General features: G+C 35.2%; 1 protein-coding gene across 6 annotated transcripts in view; it reads left to right on the top strand.

Moving 5' to 3' along the window:
• Positions 1–17,878, top strand: part of ATRNL1 (attractin like 1) — a 488,569-nt gene that overhangs the window by 262,633 nt on the left and 208,058 nt on the right. For 4 of the 6 annotated variants that reach the window (XM_005508196.3, XM_065066923.1, XM_065066924.1 and 1 more), the window contains exon 26: positions 1,703–1,781. The exons of the other annotated variants lie outside the window; for them this stretch is intronic. In XM_005508196.3, the coding sequence (XP_005508253.2) occupies positions 1,703–1,781 (79 nt within the window). The remainder of the gene's footprint in view (positions 1–1,702; positions 1,782–17,878) is intronic. 6 annotated transcript variants of the gene reach the window in all.

Here is a 17,878-nt window from a genome sequence, read left to right as displayed (position 1 = left end):
TAAAGGGAAAGTCAGACTTTGCATCTAGAAATGATCCTTTAACCGTTTTTTTACCTTAAGGTTCAGAACAGTCAGTCTTCTTGGAGCTAAACAGGCAGAATTAAGTTTCTTCAGTAAAAAACCAAGCTGTTAATTGTGTTTTCTACACACAAACCACATTATATATTTCGTACTTTTCTCTCTCAAACTTGGCTTCACTCTGGCAGGATTTCTCAAGGATATTCAAAAAAGAAATTGATAAAAAAGAATTTTGAAAGCTTGTAGTGAAAAGAGCTTTGGTTGAATAAGATACTGATAGAAAGCTGTATCAATTTGTATTATACAAACATCAAGGAAAGCTTCTGTTCTGGAAAGTGCCTTTGAACATACTCAGAACAATGGTATTTTTTTGTTGTTGTTAAATATTCAGCGGTATAGCTGATTCTGTTGTTCGCAGACCAAGGAATGATTGGGTGCTATCATTCTATTACCTTAATAGTGACATTAAACTACAGTTGCCATGAACAGTTTTCCAATAGTCTCCATATTAGGGATAAATATGGAATGCCATGAGCTGATACTGCTGGAGAACTATCTTCTTATCTTCTAGGTCATAAGTTCTTTTTACAGCATGATACAGGGAAACGTTGTTGTTACTGCATGGATAATGATTATATTTTGCATTTATGCACAGTTGTCCTCTGAACTTCAGGGAATTCTTGATATTTCCCATATTAGTTAAAGAATAGATTTTGAAGCATTTTGGCAAAAAAACCCTACAGATGACTTGTATAATTCAGTAGGTACAGGGTTCTATTAATTGTAAACACTATGTATAGCAGGTGTGCTAACATGACTGAAAGTTTTTCACACAGATAGAAAAGCCAGATATTTTTTATTAAAAAACTGTCTAAAAAGTTAACATATCTTCTGACTGCTTACATTAGGTATCAACTTTAGAAGCCTTTTGTCAGTATCCAGAAATTCACTCAGAGAGGTTGAGAGTTCAATCATTTTTCGACCAAAATCCTTTATGGACTAAATCTTCCAAAAACAAAAATATTGGAGCAAGAGAGAAGATAAATACTCCCACTGTAAAATGCAGAAGTTTAATAATTTTATTGGGTTTTTTTTGTTGTTTTTCTTCTTCTGTTGTGTCTTTGGGACTGTAACATGGTGATGTTCCTTGGGATGATTTCCCTGAGCAATTCGCTATAGAAATACTCAATATGATAAAACAGACCTATTGTCATGCACAAACCTGATTCCTGAAACTAATCATACACCCTGAATAGTTATCAGCATCCCAGGAAATTTTTCAGAATTTATAAACTGGGAGAAGTATAAATCAGTATCATTATTTTTGCTGTAGTTCATCCTCTTTTTCCATCTGCTGGATGTGGGACATACATTGCATATTTGTTGGGACTGTTGTGGGTATGTGGATGGTTGTAATGGAGCTTATATCATGCTAATGGAGATAGTAATAACATTTTATGGAGGCAACCACCACATCAGAGGTGTACATTCTCTTTTGACTTTGAACTTGGGTGGTTGACTGTTGTTTGTCATCCTGGTAGAGTTTAGTTTTTGTCTATTTTTGTGGGGTTTTTTTGCAAACTTAGATGTATTTTTATTACCTTTGATAGCCTAAAACCATAAGCTTTTTCAGACCATTATGTTACAATTACTTTCTTTTTTTATTTTTTTTTTGTAATTGCAGTTGTTTCTTATCCTTACTGCTGGTAGCCGCTGTCGTTTGGAAAATCAAACAAACCTGTTGGGCTTCTCGACGGAGAGAGGTATCAATAACTTTAAGATTGTTATGGTAGCCTTATATTTCAGAATAAATTGACAGTTTTGATGAACAATCACACCTCCACTTTATCCTGTATACACAACTTAAATATCCCTCTAAACATTTTTATTTTTACCCTTGACTTTTTTATACTGAAGAATAAAACTTTGTTTCTTCCTCCTGTCAAGAATGATAGAAATTGCAGCACTGGTTTGCAGAAAGCTAAGTTTTCCATATGGTGGAATATTTAGAATATATAGGATAGAATAGAATAAAATCTTTCAGCTGGAAGGGACCTACAAGGATCATTCACCAGGGGCCACATCAGCCTCGTGGTTGCCGTCAAAGGGCTGAACGTAAATTGAGGACTGAAGAAATGTAGGAGTAGTTACATTTATACAGTCCTCAAATCACATCTGGCCCTTTGACAGCAACCGTGAGGCTGATGTGGCTCCTGGTGAAAATGAGTGTGACACCCCTGATCTAGCCTGACCAATTCAGGGCTGGCCAGAAGTTAAAGCACATTGTTAAGAGCATTGTCCAAATGTCTCTTAAACACTGACAGGCTCGGGACATCAACCACCTCTCCAGGAAGCCTGTTCCAGTGTTTGACCATGCTCTTGGTACAGAAATGCTCCCTAATGTCCAGCTTAAACCTTCCTTGGTGCAGCTTTAAATGTTCCCACACATGCTGTAAGTGGATGGCAGGTGGAAGAGCTCAGCACATCCCTATCCATGTCCCCTCCTCATGGAACTCAGAGTGTGATGAGGTTGCCCCTCTGCCTCCTTTTCTCCAAACCAGAGAACCTCAGAGTCCTCAGCCACTCCTCACAGGACATGTTTTCCAGCCTTTCACCAGCTCTGTTGTCCTGTTCTGGACACATTCAAGTACCTGAGCATCCTTTTCAAATTGTGGGGAACTGAGCTGCACACAGTGCTTGAGGTGAGGCTGCGCCAAGGCTGAATACAGAGGGATGATCACCTCCTTTGACCAGCTGCTTATACTGTGTTCAGTGCATCTCAATACTCCTAATAGTTTCAAAACAATAGTGTGAAAACCTTGGTAAGTTGAGTGAATACAGAGGATCATTGTTTAGCATCTCACACTTTCTATGAAGCAGTTTGATGCTGGGACTTAGGCTGTAGAAATCATCGGAACATACAGTAGGAGACAACTGTCTCTGCAAAGACCTTATACTTTCTTATTATTTTTTATTTTATTTTTTAAGTCTAAGCAAAATTCTATCTCTGTTAACATCAGTAGTTCTGTCATTAAAACCATGGCACAATTGAAGCTTTTCCATAAATACTGACGCATAAACTCACCTTGTTCTTTTGTTCTCTAAATTGTTATGCCCATATTGGAAAATTTGACCCAAATGTTTGTTCTTACCTGTTAAACAAATTATTAAATATAGATGAGATTAAACTTAGGCTATGTATACTGATACATGTATATAGCATGGTTCAGATAATGTATATTAATAATTGCAATATTTCATTGTGTTCTCATAAATAAGATGTATATTTTTAGACAGCGATTTCTACCCCGCCTTGGAGCTTCTCATCTTGATAATTTTTGAAAACAGCACCTGCTTAATGGTACTGTAATCTAGTTTGGGGTTTTTTTTTGTTTGTTTGTTTTGTTTTGTTTTTACAGGCAAGACTTTTTCCAATTAATTAATTTTTCTTAATATACTGGCACAATGAATGTTTAAATAACATTTTCTTTTTTTTTACTGTAGATCTACAGTGAGTTTATGTATGCTTTAAAAGTGCCAGGTAACTAGTACTTAAAATTTTCCTTCACTGAAATTATAGCATACTGATGCCCAGGCTTAGCTTTGAACTGGTGCTATGGAGAAAAAATGTATATTATTGTACTTATTTCATTTAAGTATTTTTTTATTCAGCTGAATATTATTAGCCATATTCTTCCTCTAAGGGCAAGTGCTCATATATTTGTTATTAGTTTGCAAAATACAGATGAAAGTTATTTTAAACCACTGTATTCTATCCAGCTTATTAATATTTTGTTTGAATTCATCAGAATACTTTGTTAATAGTTCTGTGCAACACTATATTGTGATGGAATGTAGCAATTATTTCATTTCTCATGTTAATAATGTTGTTTTATTGACATGTTTAAGAGCAAATATGAAGATAGGAGTTTACATATCTAAGGGTTCTAGTCTGTTTTCCATGGTTACTCTCCTGGGTGTTTGAAATATACAGTGTGTTTCAAAAACACAGACCCAATTTGAAATCTATATCTCTGCAACCACGAACAACCCATGAATGAAACTCTTACCACTTGAAAGCATTACTACAACTTGAAGAGCTTACTCAAATTTTATAACTCATTAAACTCACTGAATTATAATCTTTGTTAACATGTGTAACATGTTGCCATTGTGAAGTACACTGCTTTGAAATTGGGTCCATCTTTTTTAAATACCCAGTAGTACTTGTAAGGTAGTGTGTAGACATCATCCCATAAAGAACACATTCTCATATAAAATGTTTTTGAAATTTTCCAAGTTTTATTTTCAGAATGTCATCAAAAACATTTCTAAGACTGTATGAAAGCTTATATAAGCTGTCTGACAAATGCAACATAAACATAAATCAGCTTCTTTGGAAGAGCAAAATAGAAATAAATACTTGGCAACTGGATTAAAACTTTCAGAGGTCCATGCTCCAGTTCTGATCCTTGCTTTTCCTTGTGTGCAACTGGATAAACTTAGTTGTGTCCCATTCAGAAATGTTCCTTGTTTAATTTCAAAATTACATATGTATTTTTTCCTATTTTAAGAGGTATGAAACAGTACCTAGAGTGTGGTAGCAATAAGAATTTTAAATGTTTAAACAAATGTCTTATGTTTTCAATCTACTAAGGCACATCAGTAGCAGTTCACGTCAAATACAAGTTTTTGGTAATGCTCCATGTAATATTTTCCTTTAATCTGGATCAGAGAACATGGTTTATAGGTAGCATTTTTGTAAGGTTTTAGAATGAAGTGTTACAAATAACATGCAAGTAGAAGGCAATCTCTGGCTGAAAGGAATTCTGGAGTACCTACTTTTAAAGCCCACCCATTTAGTCTGATGAGCTTTCTATCTCTTTCATTATTCTTGAAAGAAATTTTTCACTCTTTAGATGTTACCTTCAATATAGACATAAACTGCAGTAAGAAGTGAAACAAAACAAGAACAAAAATAAATATGAAAAAGCATGCTGTTAATAGCTATTCATCGATTTATTGTTCATCCCAGTCTCTTTTCCCCTAGAGGAGGAGAAACGTCACTATCTAGTTCTTGTGATCTTTTAGTAATGAATTTTATCAGGGTGTTGAGGTAAGCAAACATTTTTTAAAAGTTTTCACAGACTTCTACGTGTAGCTGAAAATTCAGAAATTTGTCCTCTTTACCTTTTGAATTTAATGCTTAGCTAAATTGGGTCATTATTGATTCAAGTTTGAATGTAGCATGGCATCAATCCGATGAAAAGCAAGAGCAAGTTCTTTGCGTTGTGTAGTGGGAATGTCTTAATTTTGCCATGAATTTAGAAATCTTCTCTCCAGTTTCTTTCCCAATTTATTGCTCATTGAGCAAATATTCACTTTCCACTGCTCAGAGCACTGTCCAAATCTTACTGAGCGGTTCATTTGAATTTAGGCTCTGTTACATGTACATGTAAGAAACTATTATATGTATATGAAAATAGACAAATAAATAAATAGTGTCTTTTGAAAGATTTTAAGTGATGTTTGTCAACACTGAATTTCACTTCCCTTTCCCCATATCTATTGGTCTTTTGATTTAGTTAGTTGACACAATTTTTCCCTAAGTCAAGACCTTGAGTTTTGGTAATATTTTGTACTCACGACAAAATTTTTGTTCTCATCTTTTTCCTACTTACATAGATGCCTCTTAATGTATACTTTATCTAAGGCTCTTTGAACATCTATATTTATACTTTAACTCCTGGCTGAGCTTCTCTTCTTCCCTGCTTTCTGAAAGAGCAAGAAACAGCAGATAGACTCTCACCTTATACCATCAAAGTTATTCATCTTCTGCATTGAAAGAAAACGGGAAGTATCATACTTTTATTTCATAGTTCCAAAAAGATCAATGAAACTTTGAGCAGGAGAACATGAACAACCTCCTGCCTGGCATCCCTTGACACCTTCTCCCACCCATCCCTCCTGTGGATCTGTGACACTTAAAAAAGGGTTTTTAAGGAAGGCTCAAGTAAGGTAGTGAAATATTGCTCATCTGAGAGAGCTTTATCCTTGAAAGGAATATTATAGAATATGATGATTTCCAAATCATTATTCTCATAGCACTGTCTTTCTTGATAAACAAACCAGAAGGAAATGGGAACATTCTCTTGGATACCAAACCTCAAATTCCTAACTACAGAGCAAGATAACATTTGCAGGCAAGCATGGAAATTCATGTAGGAGTAGACAAAGGGCAAGATAGATTTGTCACATAAGTTAGAGGAGTTTCTAAGTATTGCAAAGTTTAGGAGCAGCAAAAACATTTTTAGAAGAGTCATATACCACATAAAAAGATCAGGTGTGTACTCTAGGTTTTAATCTCTCATCCTTCTTTTTTCTCTGAAGACTCACAAATCTTTCTACCAGTGCTTTTCTCGGTGAAATTTCACTTGTTGGTTCACTGGATGAAAAACTGAGACCTGTCATTTTCTCCCAAAAGATTTGTTAGGCCTCTTGCATTTTTTACCCAGAATTCACCCAAGACCCCATCCATGCAGTTTCAATCTGAATCTGTTTTCCTTCTTTATAGAAAAATAAAATATATATCACCCAGATTTACTAAATAAGAAAATTGAAGAGAGTATTATTTGTTGTCTCTGCATGTTTCATATCTCAAGTATTCATTCAATCTTCTGTTGAGAATGGGTACAAGAGAATCTATTCATACATCATTTTACTGAAAAGCTTGATAGGTTGCCTGCCAGTTTTGTAGTGGCTCGAAGCTTTTCTCTCATGAACTTCTCCTGATTGAAAGGCACCACACTGCAGATAAAATTTGCATCCAAATGATTTCTTATTAATAGTGTGTCGAACTTTTCTTTTCGCTGACAAGGTCGAGGTCACTAACAAAGCTCATACAGATGAGATTACAAACGACGCAACTTCTATTTGAGGCGTTTTAGCAAAGTGTTTGTCCTTCATAAAGTAAAGCAGTTGCTGCTCAGATGCCCTTTGTGCTATTCATTCAGCCAGATGTTTTAAAGAAGCATGCAGTCACTGATGGACGTACAGACGTACTCTTCCTCTCTCATAACAGACACGCACAAAATATATTCGTGTGCCAATATGTTGTGTGTCATTACATACATTTGTTTATATTGGATCAGTCAGTTACAGGCTGCCCAGGGAGGTTGTGGAGTCTCCTTCTCTGCAGACATTCAAACCCACCTGGACACGTTCCTGTGTAACCTCATCTGGGTGTTCCTGCTCTGGCAGGAGGATTGGACTAGATGAGCTTTTGAGGTCCCTTCCAGTCCCTGACATTCTGTGATTCTGTGAATTAGTGCAAATGCAGTTTTACATGAAAACGTATTTTTTACATATTATTGTAATTACACACCAGAAAGGGCTTACGTATCTTAAAAGGATGACTTAGAATCTTATTTCCTCATGTAATACATGATAAGTCTCTTGAGAAAGGAGGAATTAACACATCATTGCACATTTATGTAAAAATGTTTGAAAGCATGTTATTATAAGTGTAAAGTGCTTGCCTAACTTTAAAGGTTAATATCATTCCTTTATTGGAATTTTCATATTTATATATAGCATTTCATTATACAGTCAGCTGTGTACCATTTGCGTGTCTGAAAGAATAGCATATACAAGCGTAAAAACATGGAATTACAGAGAATTCTTGCTTTCTACAGTGTGTGGGTGCCACACAACTTATTACTTAATTTTATTAAATAAGCTTATGTTTAAAAAAACCCCATCACTCTACCCTTAATTTTAATATTAAGGTAGTTTTATTCTCTCAAATATTTGAAGATTCTTAAAAAAAACCACAAATGAAACTAAAATAGAACATTTTTTTAAATAACAGTAACATTTCATGTAATAGCTTTATGCTCATTTCTGTGGTAACCCTAGTAAGAACAAGAAAGTTCAGTTATGTCGATAGTACTAATGAATGTAGGCAACATGTTAATTTCAGCTAGAGCTTTTTTTACTTTATATTGTAACGACACTTTAATTTTTAAAGTATTCCTTTAGAAAAGGCAATTACGGCTCTTGGTGGATGTAATACTGTTAATGGGGTGAACATGTTTGGTTTAGCAATATCAATACACATAAAATGTGGTGTACTCTTGAACAACCAAAGTAGCAAAAGGAATACTTTGGTTCATCTGTATGTTTTAATGTGGGCAAGGAACTAGGAGATGTAAGGAATTGACGAAATACTAATACATAAAGTATCCCAATGCATAATATTATTAATGTGTGTAGGTCCTACGGGCTTATATGCTTGATGTTTAAAAACTGTTAACCTCACAGATTATCTTTATTTTTGGTATCTTCTTGTCTGTTGCTTAGCAAATATCTTACATGTCTACGTACTTTCTCGTAGACTTTGTGAGTAATCCTGCTGCAGTCAAAGGAGCTATTCATGGGGGCAGAATCTCAACTTGTTATATTGCTCAAGCTCTTCTGAAATCAATAGAGCTATGACTGCTTATTTCAACTATGGATCTAGTTTTATTGAGGATAACTGGGGCATTTATTTCAGGCTGACATTTTCTGTGTTCTTTCCAACCTAAAATTTAGGATCCTCTGTGAATGAACCTTTCAAGTGATATGCCTTGTTAGTTGACACTAGATCTTGTCTCAGGACTCCTTCTGCAGTCAGCATGGAGACACCTCCAACTGACAACTCGTCCCTCCCAATTTTCACAGTGTTCACTTTGATACTTGTAGGGGGCTGATTTGTTATTAGCAATGTAAATAACCCAATGAATCAGGTTTCCTATACTGAGAGTTAGCCTTTGCTTTAATTTTGTAAAATTGAAGTTGTATTTATAATAATGTCACTTAATAAAAATAAGTGTCTGATTGATTCCTATACTCATATCAGACTTATTCCCTGTAAAGAGAAGTATTAAGTGGCACTAGTGACAGACTCATTATTATATTGGAAAGATTTCTTTTGGAGAGTGAGTTAAACAAAGTTGATCTAATGCAGATATCAAAACATCACACAGTGTTAAGAGTCTTCCGTGAACAAGTATCCTAAGACTAGGGGCATGAGATTGAAGCACCCATTTTAGTTGATATCTGTCTGTCTCCTGCCAGATTGACAGCTATCTGTCTTGTGTCAGGTCTCCCATTTTCAGCAGAAATCCACCACGATGTGACTGCATAGAGTTGACCCAAATTTTGTTAGGCCCCCACACATTTCTAAAGTTCTGTGCCCTTTATGGGGCTGGCAGGGCCTACAGAGGCAGAAGTCTGTTGGAATGGTGTTGAAGTAGTATGTAGACCAGAGGAAATTAACTATACTAAGAAAATCACCACGAGGTAGAAGTAAAAACAGAAGCTATATTATGCATGAAGTGAAAACATTCCTTTGAAAACACTACAGGTAGGCAATGGAAACGTTGAAGCATGGGGTGAATATGTGTAAGGCAAAAAGTAGTAATGTAGTCTCCTTTGCAGACCTTGCTTTCCACAAGTTTCTCAGTTTCATCTTAAATAAATCAGCCTGTCCAAAGGAGAACTGAAGAACATGGTTTTATTTTGTTTTTGTTTTGCTTTAATTAATGCTGAAAAAAAATCTATAAGTTGGAAGTAGAGAGCTGGCTTTTGTCTTTACTTTTTCTGGTGACCGTGTCTGGAACAGAAACAAAGCCAAATCAGCTATTCAAACATGTACACCGGAGCTGTGAAAATTTGTTCCTACTTCTGGTAACTCTAGTCCATTTTTCTTAAAACAAGTACACATAAATGTGTGGGTTTTGTTTTGGTGCTTGTTTTTGTTGTTTTGTTGGCTTTTGTTTGGTTTTGTTTTGTTTTTAAAAGTAAATGTAAAAAACACTGGAAATCAGTGTATGTGTGCTGATAAAACATCCACTTTCAGCTAACACAAGGCACTTATGAAAGCTTGTTAAGAGGTTGGTTTGTTTCTTCACTCCGCGAGAATTCAGAAGATAAAGAAGATAACAAATGAGAATAGATTTTGCAAGGAAAATTGTGGGCTACTTATCTTTCTTAAAAAAAAACCCAACAACAACAAATAAATTATGGAAAACATGAAACAGGTAGGTCTTTTAGTTGTTTCTATGTATGACCAGAAAAAGAAAATTGTTTGCTTTTCTTAACATAATAGCCACAGTTCCTTACATTTGCATAGTGTAGTTAGCCTGAAGAATCCCAAAAGGCAATAATTAAAACAAATTAAATTCATTATATATAATTCCTGGGTGTATGCATAGAAGGAAGCTTGGATGTAGTTATTAGTGATGATAGCAGTATTTTAAAACTAATAGTTGTGGTATTCTGCTGAGTAGAATTTAGTATCAAAGTTGAGATTTCTAAATATTAATATAAAATACTGCTGGGGATACTAATGTTATAATAGACTATATTAACTCCTGCTGTCTGTCACAGACAACAGATCTTACAAGTGTACTAGGTTAAGTTTTCAAGCTGATAGGAAGGCAAAATTGAAGTTCTTTTAAGGGAATGAGGGAACTGGCCAAAATGAAAAAGGCTGCCTGAGGCAACTGGCCACTTGGCAGAGCCTAAGGAGCTTTCGAGCTCTATGGTTTGAGAGGTTTCCATGGGACTAGTTGTAAACATAAGAGCATTAGGACAATTTTTAGCAAACTACCTGTCAGCAAAAGCAGCAGACAGTGAGAAAGGCAATCCTTAGTGGGGGCTTGGGAAGAAGCCAGCTAGCTTCTTTTGAATTTCTGAGAAGCAAAGTCACTTGGATTTGTTTCCACAGTGTTAAAGGAATGAGGATGGTGAATATGTTCTATGTAAATAAAGAGGATTGCACCAAAATAGATGATTCATTTTTGTCTCTTTACAAAAACAAAAGAGCAGGTGTCGAATATTGGCCCAAAGTTGTAAGACTCTTCTTTACATTTGTATTCCCTCTTTGTTTGCTGTATAGTGTCAATTTTTTGTCTCTTATTAAAGCACGAACAAACCTCCTGTTCCCCAAAGCCCTATGAGAAAGAAGTAAGTGGATTTAGTTGCAAATGACAAAAATGCTCAGAAACTTGGAAGAGCCCTGCTATGAAGAGAGAGTGAACAGGTTTGAGGATTTACATTAGGAGCTCTTTGAGTGAAGTGCAAATTCTCCTCTTTAGTTCCTCCTTAGCTTTTCTCAGAGTTTGGGGCAATTTTAGTGGCACTGGGTAGACAACTTTGGGCCAGGTGAAATGCAATGGTGGAAGCATAAAGGAAACTAAGAATGGTTATTTGTCCAAAGAGCAGGGAAGCAGACCAAAGTCCAAGCCTAGAAGATATATATAGTTCCTCTCTCTGCTCCTTCTTTCTACCTAAAGTTCTGTTTATTTACAACTGAATGTTAATCGTGTCTTCTAAAATTATTAAATCATGGTAGCAATAATTTTGATTTCTTATAATGTCTCGAACATTTGCTACTGATCTGTAGACAGCTGATGTTAATATTTTTGATACTTTTTCAGAAATACCTCTGCTTCCACAACTATTCATTGCTCCTTGCAAATATGTTATTTTTTTCAGAGCTGATTTTAGGTACATTTCTGTGTGTGTGCGTGCCATTATGTTGCAGTAAAGAGGGATTAATGTCATGCCTGAAACTATTCCAAAGTGTTTGCATTTCGCATTGCCCAGCATGGATGATACTTTCTAAAAGAAACACACTGACCTTTTTCTTTCTTAAAGTCAGCGTTGATGATATGCACAATTATTCTTTCTTTATTTAAAAAAAATTGTTTGAAGGCACTGAAGTTTCTTATATGTGGATGGCTCCTCGCTACAGTCAGGGCTTTAATAATTTTTGATGCAAAGCAAATGCAATGATCAATGCAACTGGAAATTAGTTAACCTCACCAAGCTATTATTTCAGTGCCTGCACAATTAATTGATTTACTGTCTCAGCAGAATGTGTTCAGTGCTGTTAATGTCAGTATTGTTGCTTATCAACAAACTTCATGGGGAACTTCTCCACTTTCTGTAGATATTTGTACAGACATTCTTTGGTGTGATCCCCCTGAGCAAACGGCAACTGTGCAGTTCATCTGGGCACCTTCAAGGCTTCTCCCCCTTCTCTGGGTAGAAGGAAATAATAGTAGGTTCACAGTGACAAAATTTGCATATGTATGTTTGTTTCTTGAGGAAACTGGGAATACAAAGTAACAGTGGAATCTTAGGCTGGTAAAAAACAACCAAACAAAGAAAAAACACAATAAAACCCTTCAGAAGAAAGTATGGGTGTGTGACACAGTCTACAAAAAGGTAGTTATTCTTTCTTAAGAATATAATGATGCAATGTCTGTCCTTCCTGGAGCTATAGTTTCTATTGCTCCAACAGTTCATAAACAATAGTTCAGAGTTAGTGTGACCTGATATAAACTAAGCTCATTGCATTCATTTTCAACAGATAATTAATAATTAACATATAACCTTTGGCTTTCCTTTTATCTTCAAGTATTGGCAGAAATCGCATAAAAATACACTATGTGTGAAAAAAATGCTTTGAAGTGCAAAATTTAATTAAAATTAATGTAATGTTGTTTTAGGACAGTTGTATAGTAGCAAAAATACTACAGGGAATATGAATATGTGAACAGACTATTATTTTTATCCATGCTGTTCAATTTATGCACAAGTAACTTCTGGAAAACAGACTACCACTTGATATTTTGGTTGGAATTTATTGGATTGAGTGCACCGTGGCAGTTACATTGTAACATCAATAAATTACACTAGACTGCTTTAACAATCAATTGACCCATGTCTAATTAACAAAAATGAAACCACAATAAACCTGTAGCTTGAGCTTTTTCAGCTTTTTGTGCTCCACATACACTTTGAAAATCCCAGTTAATTAGACTTAGCATATCTAATTAGCTGTAGTTTCTTAGTCTTTTATATTTGTTCAGCCACTATCAGAACTGCTACTGGATGAGATATTTGGGTTTGGAGACTCTCGTTTGCTTCCTGGTGTTACAGGTTCCGTTGTGCACATTGCTTCGCTACCTGGGCCGTCAGTTTCCCCATCTGTAGAACGGAATCAGTTGTACAGGTCTTCTTTATATGATTTTCTTTAAAGATGTTGTTGCTGTTATTTGGGAAGCTTATTTCCATGAGATTTTACTTTATTCCCTAGTAATTCTGTTTGTCCCTAGGCAATTTGTTTAAGCATCTATCTATTTGGGAAATGGAAACTGGATTGCTCTCTTAATTGTTTTCTGGGTGCCTCACTACTAATCAGAGATACAAGGACTGTAAGTTGTGAAATACAGTCTATAATTTTAGTTTATTATATTTATTTAAATATTTGATAATATACAGTATTAAAGTATGAAATAACTCATATGTATTTCATTTTTAGCATAATTAAAATCAGTCACCCGTTTATTAGGAATTTATCCTTTATGGGTATTCTAATGATTTACAATACTGATTCTGGACTACTTTTTACCTACCATAATAATTTATGCCTTCACAAAGTTAAGGAAAAATATTTTCAAAAAAAGTAAGCTGTTTGCAAGCACCTATAGGGGGGCAGAGTGGGGAAATTAAAAGCCCAGGTGTTTTTTCATGAACAAAATCATATGAGAATCATATTAATTTCTTCCAAGATAGGATAAAAGTCTTTTTGAATGTAGGGGAAAGCATCTGATGCTTGTACAGTTTGGCATTATAAAGGCTTTAAAAAATCTACCATGTGATACTTCAATAGGTAAGGCAAGGAAGCATTGTCATGATCATGTAGACGTGGAGTAGATGCAAAACTGGTCAGAAAGACATACTGAGATGTTAATTACCAGTAAAATAAGGTATTAGCTACATGGTGACTGTGGCTAACTGCATTAACTATGGGTTAACTTCAGAGATTTGGCCTAGCTCTAGAACTCGTCAGTGTTTTCATTAATGACCTAAGTTACGCAATTAGAGCATACATATATTAAATTTGCAGATAGTAGAAGCTGGGTTGCAAGTGTGTAGAGGGAAGGATTATACTCCAATAGAATCTTTACATATGGAAGAGAATATCCATAGTGGTGAATTCAAGTTTTTTACCTGGTAGAAATAATCATCTTCACAGAAGCAGCCGAAGAATGAAGCTGACACTGCTACAATTCTCCAGAACTGATCGATGTCTTAGAAAGCTTCACAAGCTGAATGTTAATTCAACAGCAACCTAGTTACAAAAAAAGAATATGTTACTGATTTGCATTGGTAGAAGTAGTAATTCTAAGGCATCTAATTCTTGTGCTTGTATGGCCTCAACTGGAGCATTATGTCCAGCTTTGATGCTCCAGTTCAAAAAGTGTATGGAACATTTGGAAATGTTGAGAGGAGAGCTCCTGTAAAGTATGGCTTTCTTTAGTTGTATGGTGTAAAAGAAGAACATGGGGAGATGTGATAACAGCCTTGAAGGTAGGAAATGGAAATATGCATTTGTTGTATATGTCGTAGAAATACAAGATGTGAGGCACCTGTGCTGCAGCAAAGAACATTCAAGTGACACAATGAAAAATAATAAAGTATAATGACTTGGGTAGTGTATTTCTGGAGTAGATTGTCTTAGGGATTCCAGAGACTCTCTATCTTTGAAAGCATTTAAAAAGTAGGCTAGACAAATACAGGACAGAAATTAGAAGACATAGATATGTCTTTGCAGGGGAGTGGATGATCACTTGACAGTCTCATGAAGTCTCTTTTAGCCATATGATCTTATGGTTAAAAAAGTCAACTCTATGCTGAAGTCAGGTAAAGGTATTTTTACTTATTATAGAATCACAGAATATTTTTGGTTGGAGGGGACCTTTAAAATCACATAGTCTGATGCCTGGTGACATGGGCAGGGGTATTTTTCACTAGATCAGATTGTTCAAAGACCAGTCCAACCTGCCCTTGAACACTTCCAGGGATGGGGCATCCACAACTTCTCGTAGACTGCTTACTGCTCAGTGATATGAAATTACAGCAGCATATATCTGATTTCATAATTTTTGTTGACCTTTTTATCAAGTAATCTCTAGATCATGAACTGTCTTTGGTGATTTGGTGGGATTTTTGGTTTGTTTGTTTGTTTTTTAATTCAGCATGACTAAACATCTCACAGGTCCTTGAAAGATAGCAACTTTGAAATGTTGAAAGTGCTGGCAAGTGCAGTAATACTACCTGCACTTCCTCATTAAAGACTACTCTAAAATCTACATGAATTAGATATTTATACTTTTATTGTGAAACTGTGTCCCAAATGAGGATAAAGGCAAGTAATTATCCTGAAGTTCAGGTTTTTTTTCCATTGAAAAGGCTTTTAAGTGGCGGCTTTCTTCTTTGTAAATCTCATATGCATAAATGCAGTCTTTGATGTTATTGATGTCATGTACTGTGGTTAAAAATTGCAAAATCTCAGATAGTAGAAAATTAGGGTCAAAACCACAGCCTTACCTTTTATACTATTTTATACCATTTCAGTTCATGTCCATCCAGCTGGCTAATTGAACCACCCTATAATTTGTTTTTCTAACTTTAACTAGTATTTGCAATTTGAGCTGGATTAATTGTTCTGGACCTGACTTCCCTTTCATTGTGCAGTCCTACTGGCTTCTGTGTGAGAGTTGCAAGCAAGGCAGGATAGCTTATTTGAGATTGACGTTGAAAACCATGCACAGATCAGAAGTGGAGTGAGTTTATGTGTTGTGGGGTTTTTTGTTGTGTGGTTGTGGGTGTTTTTTGTTTGTGTTTGTTGTTGTTTGTTTGTTTTCTGTAACACATATATTTGCATTCTAGTTCTCCAGTAGCTGAACCAGTTTCGCTGGTCTTTTAAAATGCACATACACTTTTTTTTACAGCAGCACCATTTAGCACATGTAGAGAATTCTTATAAAAGGTAGAATACTGCATCTTTGTGAGTAATTCTTTTTGCTTTCCTCTATTCTGTGACAGATGATTTATCTATACTGTAGATGGACAGCATATTGTATTTCTACTACTTTCAGAATGACTTGTTTTCTCACATGAAACTACAATAATTTAAGCACAGCTTCTTCCTTTATGTAATTAATAACTTATATATAACCTTTGGCTTTCCTTTTCATCTTGAACCATTGATACAAATTACATAAAATCACACTTTTTTTTTTTTCAAAAATGCTTTGAAATGCAAATTCTAAGTAAAATGAATATAATGGTAATTTAAGACATTTGTGTTGTTGAAATAGTGTTTGGGACATCATCAGTACTTGAATATGGCATTAGTTCTTCCATGTTATTTGTGTCTAAAAAGTGGTTGTCAGTAAAAAATTTGGATTGACACAGTGTGACACAAGAGCAAAATTACGGCTTATTAAATTGCTTTAAATTGTTTTCCCATTTGAAATGCATGCAAATAGAAAGTGAGTAACACACCTACAATTTGCTTTTTATTTTGTTGTTTTCTATTTCTACTTACAAGGCTGTTATTAATTGGAAGTAATACTATGGCATAGAAGCTATTGCCAAACACCTTTTTGACAAAGATATTTATCTACATGCTGAAAATCTCACTTTTAGTGGAAGGTAAGCAGCTTCATTTAGATTAAACTTTTTCGATGGAAGAGGAAAGTATGTATATCTTTCTAACATAAATAAATGAGGTGATTTAGCTGGATTGCTAGCAAAATAGAATATTGAGAAATATAGTCTAGCATCCCAGCTTTAAATAGGTTTTTCTAGTAGTTGATACAGTCAAGAATTCACTGTCAACCCATATAAAATTCTCATGCATAGCTAAGACTTATGAAGAAGGGATTATATCAGTCTGTTTTGCAAACATCTCAGCGTAGCTCAGTCTGACATCATATTTTTGAAAAAGTTTCCACTATCTTTGAAGGATATTTCTCTAATCCAAATATTTTATGGGATGCTATTTCTGTTACCGTCTTGAGCACTGGCTTCTCTTTTTCATTGTAGCTCTGTGAGTGCCCATTTACTGCTCAGTCCTGCAGCATTCCTACATCCAGTACAGATATTAATAATTTATTGGACTTCTCATTTCAAGAACAAGGGAAGTATTATGCTGTATGTGTTTTGTTGGGGTTTTTGTTGTTCTTGTTGTTATTTTTGTTTGTTTGTTTGCTTGGTTTGTTTTTTATTTGTTTTTGTTTTTAAACTCCTTTCTTCTTTTGTTTGATTCTTTCCATGATAAGCTGTGGGATGTATCTGTCTGAAAATACTAGCTTTGGTTTTCTCCCCATGATGGAGGGAGGCCTCAGGCAACATACAGTCATGCAAAGCTTCCATACTATTTTGCTCAATGTCCTCCAGGTGGGAAGGCAGTGTAAATGTTCACAAAATGTTTGTCTGATCAGAGACTCAGCTCCTGGTAGCCTTAGTCCCTTAATGGGACTTGACCTTCTGTTAACAGTTTGGGATGTACTTAATTTCAAAAGCAGGATTTACTGGACTGCTACCCACCAGTTGAAGAACCTACTTGAAGCTGAAGTCTGTCAAAGATATGTTAGTGGTATTGGTAGAATGTCAGCATTTTTTACATTTCATATGAAAAATATTGATTTTGTTCACACATTTGTTTCTATATGAAAACTCTTTCCTATTTTACTCAAGGCAGTGTTTTCCCCAGCGTTCACATTAAGAGCTAGGTTCATCTACTCATCTGTGCCCTCATATTGCTGTCAAAAATAAATCAGATACAATAAAGATTTTCAAACTATAAGTAAACAGGCTTCTGAATAACATGTTAGTTATTGCCAGTTAGTTCTGCCTTGTGGGATGAGGTAGCCTAGAATATAATGAACAGAAAGTATACGTCTTTCTCAAGTTTACCATAATAACATGGCATAAAGGGATAATGAGCAAATAA

Source organism: Columba livia, chromosome 6 (assembly GCF_036013475.1).
Source record: "Columba livia isolate bColLiv1 breed racing homer chromosome 6, bColLiv1.pat.W.v2, whole genome shotgun sequence".
In the NCBI taxonomy this organism is placed as follows: Eukaryota; Metazoa; Chordata; class Aves; order Columbiformes; family Columbidae; genus Columba; species Columba livia.
Note: the sequence above shows the minus strand (reverse complement) of the source record. Positions and strands in the feature narration are given on the sequence as shown.